At 38.5% G+C, this 20,448-nt stretch overlaps 4 protein-coding genes across 7 annotated transcripts; 3 read left to right on the top strand and 1 right to left on the bottom strand.

Annotated features, from left to right (window-relative positions):
* The first annotated feature begins 1,747 nt into the window (after positions 1-1,747).
* LOC148717241 (uncharacterized) lies at positions 1,748-18,352 on the top strand. Its single transcript, XM_088742639.1, has 6 exons — positions 1,748-1,937; positions 2,118-2,297; positions 7,372-7,494; positions 15,230-15,322; positions 16,111-16,228; positions 17,313-18,352. The coding sequence occupies exons 1-6, from the start codon at positions 1,856-1,858 to the stop codon at positions 17,353-17,355; spliced, it is 639 nt and encodes a 212-aa protein (XP_088598765.1). The 5' UTR covers positions 1,748-1,855; the 3' UTR covers positions 17,356-18,352.
* Positions 7,716-13,721, top strand: LOC148717242 (uncharacterized). The gene has a single exon (XM_088742638.1). It carries the CDS (start codon positions 9,007-9,009, stop codon positions 10,864-10,866), a length of 1,860 nt encoding a protein of 619 aa, XP_088598764.1. The 5' UTR covers positions 7,716-9,006; the 3' UTR covers positions 10,867-13,721.
* LOC111344633 (uncharacterized) lies at positions 12,374-13,721 on the top strand. The gene has a single exon (XM_022951878.2). It carries the CDS (start codon positions 12,374-12,376, stop codon positions 13,532-13,534), a length of 1,161 nt encoding a protein of 386 aa, XP_022807613.2. The 3' UTR covers positions 13,535-13,721.
* Positions 15,827-20,421, bottom strand: LOC111344642 (uncharacterized). Of its 4 annotated transcripts, none has more exons than XR_002696179.2 (4): positions 20,246-20,421; positions 18,592-18,638; positions 17,252-17,418; positions 15,827-16,290 (listed from the first exon to the last, which is right to left on the bottom strand). XR_002696179.2 is itself a non-coding variant. In XM_088742640.1 (3 exons), exons 1-2 carry the CDS (start codon positions 20,395-20,397, stop codon positions 18,593-18,595), a joined length of 198 nt encoding a protein of 65 aa, XP_088598766.1. In that variant the 5' UTR covers positions 20,398-20,421; the 3' UTR covers positions 15,827-16,290; position 18,592. The 4 variants fall into 4 exon arrangements, 2 of the variants coding, with proteins under 2 accessions (XP_088598766.1, XP_088598767.1); XR_002696178.2 differs by having other exon boundaries at positions 17,295-17,418; XM_088742640.1 differs by lacking the exon at positions 17,252-17,418.
* Positions 20,422-20,448: the final 27 nt, after the last annotated feature.

Below are 20,448 nucleotides of genomic sequence, written 5' to 3'. Positions count from 1 at the left end.
TAGTTAACTCTGTTGGATGAAATTAATGAAATACTAGGCTCACTAAACCGAGCTTATACAATAACAAGGGTTGTATAATATTTATGTATTGTTATAACTAATATTTTAAATGATTACTATTATTGCTAAGTATTAATCACACCCACGACTTTTACCCACACCCACACCCACGACCCACGACTTATACCCACGACCCACGACTTATACCCACGACCCACTCGTTCAAATGATTCCGGATGTTATTGTTTGTGTAGTCGATTAAATTAGAGTGTTGACTCATTTTTTCCTTTCATCTAGGATAGCATTTTTCCCTCTTGGTGTTCACATATTTTATTTCCGTTTTCGCACGAAAGGCGGCAGATTTATCCCTGAGGGTATCAGTTGCAAAGTTATTTTTCTATCTTGTGTCACTCGGCGCCAGAAATTCTCATATGTATATCAGTAGAGTCTCTATCAAACCCAGATGATTAGCTATTTTTGTAAAGCGTGCTTAAATTAAACTACATTTAGATGTTATCGATTTGAGTCTTTATATGGAGGCCAAAGAGCTATTTCAAACGAAAGAAAAAAAAGCCATTTCTTGGATAGAGTTCAGTCGAGATCGTGTAGCGTTGATTGAAATCACTGATACCAGAGAACAAGCGGAAACTGAAATACAGCGAGCGATAAAAACATCCAAGAGGCAGATACTTTTTTTATCAGTCAACTCTAGCTCTAACTTTATCAGTCAACTCTACTCTAGCTTCCAAGCCTGGAACTTTTTGTTATTTAGTTATTGTTTTTTTTGTTTTTTTGTTTTTTTGTTTTTTTGTTTTTTGTTCTTTTTTTGTTTTTGTCGTCCAGGGATCGCGTATTGATCAACATGAAACATCGTGCTGAAAGTTGGATACGGAATTCGATGTCAAGTACTTCCTCAATCCTAAAACCAGTGATTCTAAAGTGGTCTGGAGTAATTCTTACCATTTGATCATCTCATATTGAAAGAGCGCGACTGACACGTATGGCTAAAAGCTTGAAACTATTTTTCAGAGCTCAGAGTTTGTTGGAACTGTGCAAAAAGCATCCCACGACATTCATCTTCATACAAGTATAGAGTACTTGAAATGTTTGTTCAATAGACGCTAGGAGATATGATTGTTTGGCGCGTGGTGTGAAAGAAGTAATTGCTTACTGGTGGCTGTTTGTGTGGAGTCATGATGGGAAATCGGAAATGTTTACATGTTAATAAACCACTAACAAACAGATAAATACCATTATATCTCTACAATTTCGTGTCTTTTGCAGCCTACGAGTGAGGAATAACTAATAAAAAAAATCCGACTAAGTAAAAATTTCGTGAACTTCCCACCGTGTTTGTGGCCTATTGACGTTACCTGTTGGCACAAGGACATGTAATATAAGTTTCGGAAACGACGGAACGTTACCGGGTTACATTATTTTATAGGGTTCGGGCACGATCTCCTTCAAACCGGCAGCAGAAAATCAAACTAGGTTGCTTATCTCTATTTCACAATGAACATTCACTTAGTTTTGACTAATTTGTAGAGCAATGAAAATGATTTTTTACAAATTTCATCTCACGCCCCTTATCTTTCGGTGTCATTGGTCCTGTAATCTTCAAATGCTAATCAAGTTTGTTCGCTGTAAACACTGCCAAGTGTCACAACATGCCTATCTCCGAACTTCAACCCTTAAGTCTTGATGACGTAAATCGCGTAATTAGCTCCAACATTCAGATATAAAGGCTCGAGCTTGTGAACTAACTGCGTGCAGGATAACCAACTGAGAGCGAGGCAATACTCACGTCCGTATCAAAAGGGTCAACAACTTGTCGTATCCAGAGAAAATAGAGTTTATGGCTTGTCTGAAAGAAATTACTGCGTTTCTGTTTCTTGGGTTCTTGCTGGATTTCTCAAGCGCAAGATTTAATGATGAAAGTAGGTAAAATTACATTTGAAAACAAACACACACCACGCTTCTAACAAAAACAACTTCCTCTAGTTACAAGATTTCCTGGTATCACTCAAATACACCCGCACTTCAATTAGTTTTAATACTTTTGCGATACTCATGAAGAAAAACTGTTTAAATTCAGCGTCATTAAATTTTATTTTCAGAGCTCACAGTGTTCGGCATAGACCAAAACATGGGTAGGACACAAGAGCGGTTGTTACTCAATTCATGGATGGAATCAGAGAGATTGACTTTTGGAAGGTCAAAACGTCAAACTAAATCAAAGAAGAGGACCTCGACATATCGTTTGCCATATTTCCCCCTGTATCCAATGGACTTACCAGGTAATTGTTCAACTATTGCCCAGTAATATTTATTTCAAGGAAGCGATTCGTGTTATGTTTTTGACGATGGCGTGCATTATCGGAAGTGAATCTTTAATTTTCAAACGATTTACCCATCTGTTCCGCAAAGGGTACATCTTCTTATCAAGTATTCATTAGCGATGACGATTTGCAGACACTCTTACTCAGCGTAAAGAAATAAGAAGTTTTTCCCATCTATAACTTTGGTATTTTTATTTATGTACACGAATTTTTAAAATAAGATTCAATCTGCTCTACATGCTCCCATTGATTTTTTTTACACATGATATTCTGTAAACCTCTCTTTGCATGCGTTCCATTTTGAGATCAAAGAAATTTGCCGCCATACCTTCTCGCAATTTCTCGGTTCAAACCATAATTAATTCAAATGGCGCTTACATTTTAGCCATTCAGTATGGCGAAAACTATAAATCTCATTTTTAAATTATTCGTCAACTGATATGTCAAAATTGTCTCTGTTGTTTCTATTTTCAATAATTTGTTCTATATTAGTTCTATCTTTTAGTGGTTGCCACAACGACAACGAAGTTTAACTTACACTCGGTGATAAGAATGTCGTCACAGGATAATAAATCCATTAGGAAAAGTTGAAGTGATAAATCTTCCTTTCCTTAAATTTGTGAACTGACTTCAAAGGGTGAAAATTAAAACTTAGTGGAAGCAAGTCCGGAAACACTAAGCCAACAAATGTTTATTACGGGATTAGCCTTGATCTCACTTTTACCCTAAATGGAATTACGCAAGCTTTTAAAACAATGTACCGAATCTCCTCTAATCTTACAATAATGTGAGAACTACGAGAATTTTGATCAGATCTAGTTTAACTCATCAACATCGTATTGAAACAGACAAAGCTAAGAATCCTAGAACAAGTGTGTTTGACAAGCTTCATAACATGATACGTGAAGTGTGATGAGTTTTCGTAATAAATCTTTTCTTTCTTCACTACTGTCTTTGTTGTGAAAAAGACTCTTAATAATGAACTGCGGATTACCATAGCCGAGCAAGGTTATAGTACATCGCAAAGAGAAACAGTCACTTCAAAATAATGTTCTGAAATGTTGGTAGAGGAAAAACTCCATTCCTGATGTCCATTCCTTACCCAGCAGACTTAACAGACCGAAACTCGATAAGAATTCAACTGATCAGTGTTCATCAACAAAGTATTAGGTGTACTAAGACCCTGAAAGAATTCTAAGACGAGTTAATCAATACGCAGGTGACTAACACGAGCGAGTATGTGCAGAGAGCATTCTACTTAATTAAGAGCTGTCAACATATTTAATCTTCTACCAACTCGGCGGATTTCCCACCAGAGAAAGGTAAAGACGAGAGAGTGACAACAGCAATGTAGTTTACTTGAGTTTGTATGGTTGATATGCTCTGCTGTGCGGCTCAACTCATGTTTACATTCCAAACATTTCTCCACGTCTAGCTCGTTTCGAGCAGGGCACTTTTGAATCAGATCAGATCAACTACAACATCCGGTTCGTTTCCGATGATCACCAACCTGTAAAATTTTTTGTCTCATTTTTGTACATAAACACCAAATATCTAATTTTTCACTTTCTAAGGGACGTAATATTGAAAGTAAAATTTACCCGAACGGCTTGTGTGAAAGATCGTGTTGTTTTTAATAACCTTTGCAAACACGAGGAAACGATATGCTCTACTGTGACTTTTGATGGAACTATGGCATGAAAATATGTTTTTTGCTTCCTCTATAGTCTGAGTCGAATCACTTTTCTTCAGTAATTGCTGCTGGTATGAAGTAATTCTTTGAATTTGCTTGAGCTATTGTGCTACGTACCTATTACATACGCCCATCCACAACTAACTAAAGGCATATTGTAAAATAAACACTGTCAAACATGGACTGGATTTGTCAAACATGGACTGGATTTGTCAAACATAGACTGGATTTGTAAAACATGGATTTGTAAAACATGGATTTTTAGTGTTTGAATTGGTAGTACCATTTCAAACACTGAAAGTTATCCGTGTTTAATTTCTTCCTCGCGACCTTCTTCACTCTTTTTCACGTGTTTGCTGGATGCAGAATATTCACTTTTTCACGTACTTGAGTAAACTGAAAAAGCTCGTTCCAGATATGTACAGTTACTATAACAAATCTGGAAAATATTTAAGTACATGGCGCTTAAATAGACTCCAGTGTTTTATTCATCTTTAACACAAGAGAAGAAACAAATGTAAAGTCAGCCAAATAGACGGTCCCAAATATCCCGCTTCCAAGCTCTTCTTTAATTTTTACAGAGCTCCACGAGAACTCTGGAAACTCAAATCCACGTCGCCGTTTTATGGTCAGAGATGGAACTTTAAAAGAAGCCGCCATCTCCTTCCTATCTTCTCCCGCGCAAATTTAAAAGATGCAAATTTATTTTCGACTGAGTTCTACAATGCATTTTTCAAATTACGGTCTTTTGGCAGCCTGGTTGTTTGTATGTCACGTACACTTTCAGGTTTGTTCCATGTTTGCCCTTGTAAAATTACCTATTCCCGTAAAGCATTGGAAATCGGTCTTGACCAGCTCCTGTGTATTGAGATGTTGTTAATTTTACAAATAAAAACGCGCCGAATGCATTGTAGAGTTAATTATAAGCACGCGGAATTTTGTTTTTGAACACGAGAGAATGTCAAAAATGCTGAGAATGGTTACTCGCTGTAAGCGAATGCTTCTCGTATTTCTTGACTATTCTTAAAAATTTTCAAATGCTAATACAAACTCAACATCAAACAATCTTTTAGAGAAATTATTAGGTAATATAAAATAAAAATAATATAAAGTAAAAAAATTAAGATTAAAAAGGGACAGACAGAGAAATAAACAAATAAACAGTCGAACAATGTTATCATGTTTCCATAAATCCATGTTTTACAAATCCATGTTTTACAAATCCAGTCCATGTTTTACAAATCCAATCCAGTCTGTGTTTTACAATATGCCCTAACTAAACGCTTGTTTCAGCAAAAACAACAACAACAACAACAACAACTACAAAAGCAACGATCACAATTAAAGCTGTCAAGTGGGATATTGTGCTAACATATGTTGGCTTCACTCTCCGATGTTGTCAGCTGACCTGTTTCAAAACGTCTGCTAAACCATATGTAACATGAGTTTAAGATGATTTCCAAGGTTTGACGTCAATCTTTTTATTGAAAAACCATTTTTCATTTTTCTCTTTTGTCCTGCCTAAGCGCAGTTCTCGAGGGCGTGAGTAGTTTTCCAGATGCAACACTTCGAGCACATAAGCCAGAATGATGGAACCGCTTTACATAAAGAGGACACTAGTTTACTTTTACTACTTTAAATTTTTCATTTTTACTTTATTGTAATCAGACATGACATGACACTTAACAAATAACGCACTACCCACAAATAGTAGAGCTAGTCTCAGCGGGCAGTGTGTGGACGCTAAAACGTCTTAAATAAGTTTCGGCTCAACAAAAGATTCAATAAATATACAAGAAACAGAAATTAAATATTAAATCAGTAAAGCAGAAATGACAGTATGAGATAAAAATACAGAAACAGAAACACATGACAATAAATAGAAGAATACATAAGTTATCCACTACTTTTAACTGGATTTAACTTTCGACACATCATTGATTATTCGTTCTACGTCAACATAACTATCCTGAACTTGAAGATTTTGAAATAATATAGATGTTAGCTTTTTCTTGAAAATATGTTTTGGAAGATTCCTTAAGTTTCTTGGGATGCTATTCCAAATTTTACAACCAATCACTTGAGAATGAGTTTTTATGTTGATTTAGTCTACAACAGTTTAGGTAACAGTTACCGGCAGATGAAGATCGGGTATTATGATTGTGTATTTGGTTATTTGGTGGGAAAGAGTGAACAAACCAGAAAGATTGGGGGGGGGGGGATTAAATTGTTATGGACATCATGCATTAAGAGAGAAGAGAGTTTAACGTAAAGCATATTAATTGGCATAATATTAGCTGATACAAAATAAGGAATGGCGTGTGAATTATAGTTGGCAAAGTTCATTAATCGCACAACCCTTTTCTGGAGTATCAATATTTTTTCCATATGAGACTCAGCTACTTGGCCCCAAGCTACAAGGCCATATGATAAATGAGGATAAATGAGTGATCTATATATATTTAGTAATGTCGAATATGGTACAAGATGCCTTAGTCTACAAATTATACCAATGCCTTTACTTATTTTTGATGCAATATGACTGATATGATGTTTCCAGGTAAGGCCACTGTCAATAAGTACACCTAAATATTTCACATAGTCTTTACGCTCCAGGTCAATGAAACGTTTTCTATTATTATCATATATTTTTAGATTTACTTTGTAATTAAGTCGCTTCTGGCTGGGATGGAAGATGACAAAATTGGTTTTCTTTACATTTAAAGAGAGTTTATTTGCCTATCAGGAACATTTACGACAGTTCTGCGTTAACAGTTCAAATATTGCCTGTTTAATTCGACACTAGTTGTTTTTGTTTTCTAAGTTGACCAAGCTTGCTTGTTCCTGTCTTCCTGTTTTCAGTTTTGAATATTCTTGGAAAGAAATGAAACTGTTCTGATGAAATAGCGCACAAGCTGGTCACTTGTTAAGCCATGTATGCTACACTTCCTAGCATGAATTTGGAAAAAGCATTTATACCGTCTGAAAATGCGATAATAGCAGTGCGTCCACACTTGGAGACGGAAAACTGTTTTTCGTCCTCACTAGAGTGATCATCAGCGGCAAAGACGCTTGATCGCATCCTTACGTTTGTGCATAATATGGACCAAATTATCCCACCGAAAAATACAAAAAGTAGATGACGTTAGTGAAGAAAAGACAACAGTGCGAAATGTGAATAGCGTTGAAGAGTCTTAAAGTTCTCGAATTCTTCCTTCTCTTTTTTTCGATGGACAGCTGACCTAGACGAAAGTCAACGGTAACGCTACGTTCTACTGTCGTTTTCTCTATAAAGCGTTTAGCAGCGTTTTTTTTCATTTTCTTGTTTTACATTGGTAGAGTGCAAGGACAAGGAGCGGGAAGCAAAGAGTGGAATATGTAAATCCTGGGCAAAGTCTGGTTTCTGTGAAAAAGCAAAGTCCGTGATGGAAACGTACTGCCCAAAGGAATGCGGATTTTGCAGTGAGTTGCTGTTTATTCTCTAGAATATAGAGATTCTTGTTCCACTCATCATTCTCTTAGTGTTAATAATTCCCTATCTATTGCTCTCTAGTGGTTGGGAGGGGGGAGGGGCTGGGAGGGAGGGAGGGGTTGGAAGGGAGAAGGGAGGGGTTGGGAGGGGGGAAGGCTGGGAGGGGGGAGGGGCTGGGAGGGGGTAGGGGTTGGGAGAGTGGAATGGATGGTTTGTGTAGGGTGGTACCCAGAGGCACTTAGTAAAGGCTCGTGTTGAATCAATACTTGTGAGAAACCTACACTTTTGGGACAAATTCTTCTGTATTTAATATTTTTCTATGCTGCTGAAAGCGTTCCCTTGCACGATAAGATGAGACTGGAGACCTTTGTCAAAGCCGTGCAATTCTTTCGAAAGGAGTTAAACCACATTTCGTTCGTCCTCATAAAATATTCACATCTAATCTATAACATCTAATATATTCAGTTATACGGGTGTGTCATAGCGCTTATGCATTCAGTGCGGGCCACCAGGTGCATTTCGTTCAAAAACGGTCGGTTAACTACCGATTGATGAACTATTTAGTAAATTTTACGCAATTACTGAGCTGAGGCACCCAAATAACCCTAATTCTGGACGGATTTACTTCACAAAAGGAAGAAAAAAAAATATCTCTCCTATACTTAAACCAAACGTATTATAAACTGATGTTCTCATGTAGTATTTGTTTACAAGAGAATCTTGATTTTAAACTTTATAGTTGGCGGCGGCCATTGATTAGATGAAACGAATCCTCTCTTCTGATTGCCCACTGGCCATTTTGCCCGCTCGAGATTGCCCACTTTAACCCCGCACAACGAAAAAATGCGGGGAGTGGACTTAACAACAATCGTAATTTTTGGACAATGTCGGTAATGGAGTCGCAAATAGCGACGGAAGACGAAATCACGTTATTTTTTCAATTTGTCAAATGAAAAAACCAGCACGCACCATCACAATTGGCTTTCTTATTAAAATACACAAAGCGTTTTTGATTCTTATAAAAACAAAATATTTTTGCTATATGGTAAATCTGTTGTATATTGACCAAGCTTGTTTAGTCGAGATATTAACTTCGTTCTTTTTGTGCGGTTTTGTGGTCTCGGTCCATAAAAACGGCGGAATAAAAAGAACTCGACTTGACCTCCCTCTTGTTCAATAACACATATATCAGTGTTATCAAATTATAATATAAACAAAGAAAGAGCACATCTGTCGCTAGAATGACCCTCAGGGCTGCGGAATAATAGTCACTGTATGATAAGATCTTTCCTATTTGTTATTCTTATCAGTTCCGAGAAAAAGTAGTCTCCCCCTGCGAGGGAGACTAGAGAAAAAGAGGATCTTTTGTAATTGACTGAATTCCGAGAACAGAAAGTAATTTAATCCTTGAACTGCACCTTTAGCTACAAAATCATTTTATTTATCTCTTGTGTGAGAACATTTTGGAGGAAAAACAAGAGCAATTCAACAAATTAACTGTCATGGCTAAGATTGTTGAGGACTTCGAGAGAGAAGCGAGATTTGTCGATAATGTTGAAGCCGAATTAATCCGAGAGAAGCTCGAAACATTGGTGATCAGTATTCTGACGAAAGTGGGGCAGCGAGACAAGCGGTTTGAAAGCACTCTTATCCAGAGCGGAAGTGTTTACGAAGGAGCAAAAGTTCGTCAACCAGATGAATTCGACTTTATGGTAAAACTTAACTCTCTCACGAACAGGCCATCCTTTCATCTGTGCGATAAGGGCGAAGGTTACGTTAAGCTCACTCTGGAAGAAAACGAATGGAGGGAATTTCAAGACGAAGAAGGCTTCTTCAGCCCAAATCTGGTCTGTCGCCATTTTAGGAAACTCGTCAATGAATGTCTAAGCGAGACAGAAGTACCCATGGAACTTCAGATCCGTCGAGCTAGTCGAGAATTGTTGGGTGGATCGTGGGGACCAGTGTTTTCTGACATACTTGGTAGCAGTGGTTCCGAAGACAGTGCATCAGGAGTGATGTACTCTGAAACTCACGGCCCAGCCACAACACTTTACATCGATTGGCAAGGCGGCGAGAGCTACAGGGGTCTCAATGTAAGCGTAGATTTGACTCTTGCCGTAGACTACTCTTTATCCAGGCTCCCTGTTACAATGGGGAGCATTCCGCAGGAAGCAGAAGCGATCGTTTATGAGTGCGGATTTCACGTGGTGCCTGTTGCCTTTGATATGTGGCGTATTTCGTTTTCCACGGCCGAGCGAAGAATGCTCACCTCTGCTCCAGATGGCTTTAAAACATGTTACCGAGTTCTGAAAACTCTCCGTGATGACATATCAAAGAAACTGGTGCTAGAATCATCCCTGGTGCCGTCGTATATGTTTAAAACAGTCCTCTTGTCGGAGTGGTTTTGTACGCCGACCCATTTCTGGGAAAAGGACGTTTTGTCACAAAGAATCATTGGCGTCTTAGAAATTGTTTTGCAAGGGGTGAAACGGGAAGAAATACAGAACTTTCTTATACCAAAATGCAATCTGCTTACAGAGGGCAGTCATGAAAATAGGCTACGTCATTGCATTGTGAGCGAAATGCTGAATCGAATGAAAGGCCTAGAAATGACCTGCACTTTCAAAGAAGTCCAGGAAACAAAAAGGTGCGTCCGGCTTTTAGAAATGATTGATATATTGGAGCACATATTCTGTAATACACTGGCTGGGAAAAATCAGGGCGCTCTCTGGAATAAGATGTTTGTTAACATTGGAAACGTGCCTGGGTCCCGCAGATTTGGCTGGTTTTGGAATCAGTTTACCGATCTCAACACTACAGAGCTCGATGAAGATGCCTATGCGTATCTGATCCAAATATGGTCCGTCGTGGAAGGTGGCTTTAAGGAGTTACTGAGAACTCTCTCAGGAGAACTAAACTTGTTAGTCCAGAAGTTCTACACCAGGACCTGCGAAAAGAAAAGGAAATTCGAGATTGAGCATGCTCACCGTGGCTTGTCCGCTGAACATAACTCACAGAAGATTTCTCTCCACCAACTTACCCAAGAGATGTTTGAGGATCTGGCTGAAAGCTACCTGGATGAGGATAATTCATCTTGGGCAAACCTGCATAAAGCAATTGCTGCCGACAGCAAGAATACATCAGAGGCTTTTCGTAACGTCAGCGATAAAATAGAGAAAGAAGGGAGCGAGAAAGGTTTTGATCTCTTTAAACAAACCATGAAGCAGTTTATTCGCATGATCCCTGAGAATGTCTTGATGACCCACATTGTTCACTACGTTGGAAAAATTGTTTTGCATGCGAAAGATACACTGACACGTAAACTTGATTACATCAAAATCCCAGAGTTAGATTTAGACTGAAATTTCACTGACTGTCGGAAGATTGGTCGGTAATTGGTCATAGGAGAGTGGCCAAGAGGGGCACAGAACAATATAAAGTTTGTTAGTACGACTTTCAGTAACCCAGCGCTTAAAGCAGTAAACATGACCTTTTTGATTCTTATCAAAGCGAAATCTTTTTGCTATACGATAAGACTATTGTAGATAAGCCTATTGTATAATGGCCGAGCTTGTTTAGTCAAGATGACTGGATAAACGTCATTCTTCTTGCGGTTTTATGGATCTCGACCTAGTGATGGTCTATACAAAAAGGGGGAAAAAACTCGGACAATCCAGCCATCTTGACCTCCCGCTTGGTGAATAACACACATCCCTATGTAATCAACTTGTAATATAAACAAAGAAAAAGCACACCTGTTGCTAGAAATAATCTTAAGTGCTGATTATAGTGCTGCAGACATACTGACTGTATAATAAGATATTTTCTCTTGTGTTTGAATCGTGTTATCGAAAGTGAAAATGATCAATGACAACAACCATTTATGTCACGTCACACGAGTGTTTATTAAGGAAGTTGATGTCAAGTGCAGTGTTTGTCATTCGTATCAATTCCGAGAAAAAGGGGATTTTTTATAATTGCCTTGAACCCGAAAAACAGAAAGAAATTTAATTCTTGAACCGTACCTTTAGCTACAAAACCAGTTTTTTGATCTCTTGTGTGAGAACATTTTGGAGGAAGAACAAGAGCGTCTAAAACAAGTTAACCGTCATGGCCAAGATTGTTGAAGACTTCGAGAGAGAAGCGAGATTTGTCGATAATGTTGAAGCCGAATTAATCCGAGAGAAGCTCGAAACATTGGTGATCAGTATTCTGACGAAAGTGGGGCAGCGAGACAAGCGGTTTGAAAGCACTCTTATCCAGAGCGGAAGTGTTTACGAAGGAGCAAAAGTTCGCCAACCAGATGAATTCGACTTTATTGTGAAACTTAACTCTCTCACGAACAGGCCATCCTTTCATCTGTGCGATAAGGGCGAAGGTTAAGTTAAGCTCACACTGGAAGAAAACGAATGGAGGGAATTTCTAGATGAAGAAGGCTTCTTCAGCCCAAATCTGGTCTGTCGCCATTTTAGGAAACTCGTCAATGAATGTCTAAGCGAGACAGAAGTACCCATGGAACTTCAGATCCGTCGAGCTAGTCGAGAATTGTTGGGTGGATCGTGGGGACCAGTGTTTTCTGACATACTTGGTAGCCGTGGTTCCGAAGACAGTGCATCAGGAGTGATGTACTCTGAAACTCACGGCCCAGCCACAACACTTTACATTGATTGGCAAGTCGGCGAGAGATACAAGGATCTCATTGTTAGTGTAGTTTTGACTCTTGCCGTAGAGTACCCCTTATCCAGGCTCCCTGTTAAAATGGGGAGCCTTCCGCAGGAAGCAGAAGCGATCGTTTATGAGTGCGGATTTCACGTGGTGCCTGTTGCCTTTGATATGTAGCGTATTTCGTTTTCCACGGCCGAGCGAAGAATGCTCACCTCTGCTCCAGATGGCTTTACAAAATGTTACCGAGTTCTGAAAACTCTCCGTGATGATATATCAAAGAAACTGGTGCTAGAATCATCCCTGGTGCCGTCGTATATTTTTAAAACAGTCCTCTTGTCGGAGTTGTTTTGTACGCCGACCCATTTCTGGGAAAAGGACGTTTTGTCACAAAAAATCATTGGCGTCTTAGAAATTGTTTTGCAAGGGGTGAAACGGGAAGAAATACAGAACTTTCTTATACCAAAATGCAATCTGCTTACAGAGGGCAGTCATGAAAATAGGCTACGTCATTGCATTGTGAGCGAGATGCTGAATCGAATGAAAGGCCTAGAAATGAACTGCACTTTCAAAGAAGTCCAGGAAACAAAAAGGTGCGTCCGGCTTTTAGAAATGATTGATATATTAGAGTACATATTCTGTAGTACACTGGCTGGGAAAAATCAGGGCGCTCTCTGGAATAAGATGTTTGTTAACATTGGAAACGTGCCTGGGTCCCGCAGATTTGGCTGGTTTTGGAATCAGTTTTCCGATCTCAACACTACAGAGCTCGATGAAGATGCCTATGCGTATCTGATCCAAATATGGTCCTTCGTGGAAGCTGGCTTAAAGGAGTTACTGAGAACTCTCTCAGGAGAACTAAACTTGTTAGTGCGGAAGTTCTACATCAGGACCTGCGAAAAGAAAAGTAAATTCGAGATTGAGCATGCTCACCGTGGCTTGTCCGCTGAACATAACTCACAGAAGATTTCTCTCCACCAACTTACCCAAGAGATGTTTGAGGATGTGGCTGAAAGCTACCTGGATGAGGATAATTCATCTTGGGCAAACCTGCATAAAGCAATCGCTCCCGACAGCAAGAATGCAGTGGAGGCTTTTCGTAACGTCAGAGATAAAACAGAGAAAGAAGGGAGCGAGAAAGGTTTTGATCTCTTTAAACAAACCATGAAGCAGTTTATTGGCACGATCCCCAAGAATGTCTTGATGACCCTCATTGTTGACTACGTTGGAAAAATTGTTTTGCATGAGAAAGATACACTGACACTTAAACTTGATTACATCAAGATCCCAGAGTTAGATTTAGACTTAAATTTTATTAACTTTCGGAAGATTGGTCTAACCATGGTGCAGTCAGGGATCTTGCTTTAAAATCTAATTTTAAAATCTGAATTTGTCACTTTTTGAAACTGCGTTGTTAGTTGGTACGAACAAGTCAACGGTTTAGTCAGACGAATTGGGAAACGTTGTAGCAAAGAACACGGTTAAAATTTTGTATAATTTGTTAAAAATGGTACCCTTCTGTCACTACAAGGAATAAAGAAAATGTTCTTCTAGACATGGATTGTCATTCTTGAGGTGGTTCTTCTATGGCTGTAGGATATATGAATGTACGTTTAAGTCGTCCGGGCTATGCCGAAATTCCTCTGCATTTTTTGCTCATCGTCACCAAGCGCTGGCTTTGACTACTGACGGAGATACCCAATGCACACTTTCCTAGGGTAAGCGCGCAGTTCCAGGGACAATCGCAAAATCTGGGTAGACTGTGCGCACTCACTCTAGCAGCGCTTTCTTCACATGCTCGTATTCTACACTAAAACGCTGACGACGAAAGGAATGAAGCGCAGTACAGTAGAGGTGTGGCAGAGGTGGTTAGGGCAGGGTGGGTTGGTGCATCAGTGCCCGGATTCTGAGCATAATTAGTTGTCGTCCAGGCTCCAGTTGTTCAAAGAGCGGATAACGCTATCCATCGGATAAATCGCTATTCAGCGGATAAGTGTTACCAAAACGTACTGTGCTATCCACCGGATAGAGATTTATCCACTGTATAGCGTTATCCATCCTTTGAACAACCGGGGCCTGTTCTTCGAAAAGGATCTTAGTGTCTCTCACACTGCTGTTAACCTGTAACTCCCAGAAGTGATTGACATGTAATTTCTCCCTACAATATCCCTACATTATCCAGCACAGGTAGTGAAAATACTCTAATTTATCAAGTAGTTGTTACTTTGATTGAACACCAAATTCTCATAACAAACTTACAAGGAGATGTGGAGCAGCTATAGGAAGAATTAACTATCAGATCTTGCGAGTTAAAGGGGGTTAACAGTGTCATGGATATATGACATCAGATTCTCTGATAGAACCAATTCACGAGGCAGTAGAATTAACAATTATTCCACGAGCGCGCGTTGGATATGAGATGATAGATAGCCAACGAGGCGCGTAGCGCCGAGTTGGCTATAATCATCTCATATCCAACAAGTGCGAGTGGAATAATTGTTTTATTAAAAACGCCCCCAAGAAATTATTATATCTCACTATATTATTATGTAAGAAGAAACCGGATTTTTTAGCTCCCTTTTGATTTTAAGCTAACGCGTACGCTTACCATATTTGTAGATTATAGTATATTGGCTCATATACCATAATGGCTAAGCCAATAAAAAGTCTTGAATTGCATTATCCAATGATCCAGTTTTTAATAAGAAGAATTATTAACTTGAAGTCGACGGCTTTGAGGGCGAAACAAACTGAACAGCTTTGTTAGGGTCAGGCCATGAAGAAAAGAGACAACATCAAATTCCCTTGCATTTTGTTCAAACACAGAATATCCTCTGTCCTTCTTGGTCAATTATCTGTCAGGGATCTACAAAAGCTAGTTTCCCCACAGAAACTTGGAGTGTTTTAAGGGGATAAACACCCAACCCAAATGTGAACGTGAGAGAGCTGGAATAACTGTACAGGGGAAGTGACTGGGTACGAGGCAGATAAAGCCTGGGTTGTAGAGTTGTTGATAACGATATGTTTTTAATTGTATTGTCAAAATCTCACTTTTACCGGCAGAACAATTCAGTCCTCCAGGATGTCAATCAAGGAAACATGGCTGTTGTTGGAATAATTTACGTGCCAGAGGGCCAAACGGACAAGGATGCCCTAGTAAGTAACAACTTGGACCTTTTCTGCCCAAAATCTCAGAGCAATTATCTACGCTGTCTAACTACATTCCTTTTACTTTGAACCTTGAGAGTTTGGTGATAAATAAAACAATATCCCGTAGTTGATCTGTTTCTGTTTTTTTTGTTTTTGTGTTTTATCCTCATCACCTCTCTACTAAACATTGTGTTTAACCCTTTCCACCCTAACATCAGTATGCAGATTCTCCATACTGTTCTCTATAAATTTCCAAAGGTGCTGACAAGGAGAATTTGTTTAACAATCAAGAGCTTCTATAGTTGTTGATCATTTCCATTATTCTAATAACCTTAATGTCTGATTCAGGGATGATTGTGTACGGAGAAATTAAACACTAGTCACTCTTAGGGTTAAATTGGGAGGAGAAATTCCTCTTTTCCTATTCCTGAGAGTAAAGGGGTTAGAAATAAATAAGTAAAAATCAATAGATTATTCTTCTTGACAGAATATCATCAGCATATGCAACAGTTTGCAAGAAAACAATTGTATTCAGTGCTTTTCCCAGAACCATAATGACACACAACTCCCTTTACCCCATGGTCCCTTTGTCCACCTACTGGAAGTTAAATCATTAAACCTGTTGCTTGAAAACCCCTTCAGCTATTTTCTCTTTTGTCACGCACCATATTTGACTTATCACTTTAGAAAAGCTTTTGAGCTGGAAAGAAAAACATGCTCTCAAATGCTAAATGTTTTTTGATACTTCTCTCCTCAACTCCACTCACAATATACTTGTTTCTTGATTATCTTAGTCTGTGAGGACTCTTATGGACGCTTGTGCAAACTTTTTGACTACTTATGCTCCCAAAAGGGAACCAGTGGAAAGTTCATTCGATATCACTGCTTCCAAACGTGTGGATGGTGTGAAAAGTAAGTCATTTATGTTCATCAATGCTGTACTTTTGTCTTATTACAACTGCCAGTCTGTATACCTGAAAAAATAAAAAACAAACAACAAATTACTTTAAGTTGTTAGAGGCAGTATCATGACTTGTGTAATCTAGTTTTAAATGTTTCAAGGGTGTGCACTAAGAAAAATTGAAGGGAGCCCAGTACTCTGAAACTGTAAAATCCAGGGTGCCCAGTATATGCTTTTTATAAAAAAATTAAGATTCCTGAGTCATGAACCCAAGAACAAAAGAAAGGCACCGGGGGCCACTGGGTGCTGCTAGACCACAGCCCTTATGTTTATTCAAATTAGGACAGAAAGTTAACTCAAAGTTTAATTCAGTGAAGCTAACTGAAGCTGATTGTTCCTGACCAAAATATATATATCTTATTAACCAAGCGCGAGTGCTGTACCGGGAGAATATCGGCCCAAGGTCTTGACAGTATGGACTTCACTGCGCTGGGTCCGTACAAAAAAGACCGAGGGCCGATATTCTTCCAGTACGGTCCCGAGCAAGCTTGGCTAATAAGAGATTTATTATACGACTGAAGTTCAGAGGGACACAAGTGTGGTATCATTCTGGACCATTAGGGACAGTGCCCAGTCCAATACTGAGAGAATATTGACCAGCAATAAAGCATTTTAATTGGCTGATTTTAGTTATTGGCCCTCTGACTGCCCGAGTCGTGTAATATCAATAACTTTCTGGTTAACATTAGTCTTGTATGAGTGGTGCTCGCAAGACCGGTTTGAGTGAAATCACAAACACTTCCATGAAACCCCTCCAAACACCTCTCCCTGAAGCCCTTCTTTTGTCTCTTTGTTTCATGATATAGAATCAACACTTACAATTTCAGATTGCAACAATTGAATTACTATTCTACTGCTCTTCATCATGTAAAGCTATACTGCTCTACAGCTATACAAATAGACTGTCATTACCAAAACTAACCGTATAGAAGTTGAAATACAGTTCGCTACAGTATTATTGGTAGTGACTTTACCATAAGAAAAATTAATTCACTGAAGACTTGCACTAAAGCTCACATGTTTTCATCTCTGTAGGTTTGCTCAGCTCAGAACTGAAGCATCAACTGGTACCCCATAGTCTACAAAAGTCCTCTGTAACAACCAACTATTAACAGTCTCTTGGTACGAAACCTTTGACATACTGTGGACACAGACATGATGAAAAAACTGTCCATTATGAGGACTTCTGCACAATTCACCAAAACCATGTTAGCCACCCACAATGATTGGAAATATCACTGTGTATGTTTAGAGAAAAGGCTCAGAGCACAAACTCTGCACAAAAGTGATATCAAAGAGAGACACTTGCACAAATAATTTGTGTTCCACAAGTTAGCTACACATTGTGAAGGTCATGAGAAATCTGAGTTTGTAGCTTTTTGGTGATTATATCAACCTGTATCTACAAAAATATTTGAGTAAGGGTATAAACTGCCTTCTGGGCCCACTCACTTTTTAGGCATCAGGCTAAATGAAGCCATACAGATGTTTCTCACATGAAAAAGTCATCATTTGCCTGTATTTTATGGGCTGATTTGAGCCTTGTTTTCAAGATATATGTAAGTTCTGTTTCCCCATAATATTTTTTCTTAGTCTAAGACAGTGACTATTTAGAGAAAAAGTCACTAAATAATTTATGTGCACCTTTTTTTCTGCCAAGACTGTTTTCTGAATCAATTGCTTTTTTAATAAGCCTCTCTCATAAATAGCAGGCTTTATTAGTATTCTTCAAAATTCATGTAAATTACCCTTACCAGCCTCATCCACAAGACATTTTTGCTAAAAGGCCAGGCTGAGAAGACCTGTTGCATGGGCACGAAAGAGTGATAATCATGCCTGCCATAATAAAAGATGTTTCTTTGTCCAATAACAGCCCATAAAGCATTCGGGGCCATAAATCAATATCAAGAAGAAACTTAGGACCTATGTAAATGTAGGAACCAAAGGACCATTCATGTTCACTCAAACATGCAGAAAAAAGGGCATATTGTAAAATACAGCCAGTTCAATTGACCTATACCATCCAAGAGGCACAGCAGAATGTTTGGAATAAAGTAAAACTTAACTTCGTGTAATGGTGTCTTTGTGATATTATAATTTTGATTTTCACTTTCCCAAGTAATGCAATGATTGCTGTAAGTACCAAGGTGGTTAAAAATCTCCCTTTCTTAATTACATGCAAATAGGTCCTTTATAAAACTGCAACAATCTGTAACACTAGTTTCGCGTAAACAAAGTTCTCACTTTTTGGTCACTCCCAAAAGGAAGTTAATCTATTAATGCGATAGCTCCAAAATACAAATTTGACCTTTACCTCAATCACAACCACAACTGCCAGTTTCTTGTTTCCCTTGCAATTTCCTAAGAAAGACAGTTAATTTTGTTATCACTGGGTGAAAATGAACTTACAGTTCTGTTGCTTTCATGTAATAAAGCATTGAGGTTTTGATCTCAAATGAAAAATATTCTACCTATGGGTTACTTCTCAATTTCCTTTGTGTCCAATCCCTCATGGTGTAATATCAGCCTTAGGATATTAAGGAAATTGATAGTTTACCAAGGCAAAATTTTTTCCTAAGATCATAGTCTACATTCAACAATGAATTCTAAGGTTGAATGAAAGTAAATACTGATTAGGACAATGGGAACAAATTCTGAAGTGAGGGGGCTTGAAACTCATACTTACTATGGTAATTTATCTTGGTAGGGGGGGGGGGAGAGTTCTAAGGGCATTCCCCTCTGGAGGACTATTAAAACTACTTATCAATTATTCCCCAAGGGCAGGTTAGATATGAGATGATAGATAGCCGACGAGGCGCATAGCGCCAAGTAGGCTATAACCATCTCATATCCAACAAGTGCATGTGGAATAATTGTTTTATTAAAAAAAAAGCCCCCAAGATCTTAGACAAATCTTCTCGACTTTATTTTGTAAGAAACCAGATATTACAATTTATAGATATTAGATTATGGTATATTGGCTCATATATATCATAATGGCTAAGTCAATATAAATTCTTGAATTGCATTATCCAATGATCCAGTCTTTAATAATTAACAATTATTCCACTCGCGCTTGTTGGATATGAGATGATTATAGCCAACTCGGCGCTACGCGCCTCATTGGCTATCTATCATCTCATATCCAACGCGCGCTCATGGAATAATTGTTTTATTAAAAATGTTAAATTAAATTATAAATTTTATTAAATTTTTAGCTCCCTTTTAATTTTAAGCTGACACGTACACTTACCATATTTGTAGATCATGGTATATTGGCTGATATACCATAATGGCTAAGCCAATAAAAAGTCTTGAATTGCATTATCCAATGATCTAGTTTTTAATAAAAACTCTTATACCACTAAGGATAATTGACACATTTAAGAGCACTGAAATAACATATCAGGTAGCAAACTAGAGATAATGGACAACTCAGGCATCCAGAAAAAATCAATTGTCCATTCAAGCTGACAAACCATAATTTAAAAAAATTAACAAAAGGATAAAATTTTTCTCTATGTAAATCTCACTAATAGTCTTTACATTTTCCCCAATAGTAGGGCCTTGGCCCCCCATCCCCTCCCCCCTGCTTCTTTGGCCCTGCTTACAGCAAGTAAACTGAACTAGACTGGATTGGAATATAACATGCCAATTTTACCGTTGCAATTATTTGAACTTTTGTACAACAAAACATATACAACCCAAAAATTCAAATACCGGGGGTACACGCAAAGGAACGAAGTTCGAAGTGACCCCACTCCCCACAGTAATAAACCAAACTCAATTTTACATTGCTAGAGAACCGATTTGTTCTGTTTTTAATGTTAAGTGGTGATTTGATGACATTTCTACCATTGTTTGCGATCATTGCGAAATAAATGGAAAACCTTATTACACAAACAATGCAGTATTGACGCTTAAATATTCTCCTCTGACGTTGAGATTAATTAAATGGAATAAGTTACCTTTTATTTTCAGTACATGAGCGTTGAAATGCCTCCCATTCTTTTTTACATTTGGATCTGTCTCCGTTATTTCTATCCAAGCATTCTTTTAATGCTTTGTGATCACAAGATGGCGTTACAGTTCTGTAATTCTGTGAATTAGCATCCGCCATATTGCGCTAGAATAACCATAACACACCGCGAAATTAGCCGGCTGCTCATGC

This window comes from Stylophora pistillata, chromosome 13 (assembly GCF_964205215.1).
Source record: "Stylophora pistillata chromosome 13, jaStyPist1.2, whole genome shotgun sequence".
Lineage (NCBI taxonomy): Eukaryota > Metazoa > Cnidaria > Anthozoa > Scleractinia > Pocilloporidae > Stylophora > Stylophora pistillata.
Note: the sequence above shows the minus strand (reverse complement) of the source record. Positions and strands in the feature narration are given on the sequence as shown.

Coding starts and splice junctions, on each gene's coding strand:
- LOC111344633 (XM_022951878.2), top strand. CDS start 12,374: ATGCTCACCTCTGCTCCAGATGGCTTTACAAAATGTTACCGAGTTCTG.
- LOC148717242 (XM_088742638.1), top strand. CDS start 9,007: ATGGCTAAGATTGTTGAGGACTTCGAGAGAGAAGCGAGATTTGTCGAT.
- LOC148717241 (XM_088742639.1), top strand. CDS start 1,856: ATGGCTTGTCTGAAAGAAATTACTGCGTTTCTGTTTCTTGGGTTCTTG. Junction 7,495..15,229: donor AAAGGAATGCGGATTTTGCA/GTGAGTTGCTGT, acceptor TTTTACCGGCAG/AACAATTCAGTCCTCCAGGA. Junction 15,323..16,110: donor AAACGGACAAGGATGCCCTA/GTAAGTAACAAC, acceptor TGATTATCTTAG/TCTGTGAGGACTCTTATGGA.
- LOC111344642 (XM_088742640.1), bottom strand. CDS start 20,397: ATGGCGGATGCTAATTCACAGAATTACAGAACTGTAACGCCATCTTGT. Junction 18,639..20,245: donor TCATGTACTGAAAATAAAAG/GTAACTTATTCC, acceptor TGTCTTTCTTAG/GAAATTGCAAGGGAAACAAG.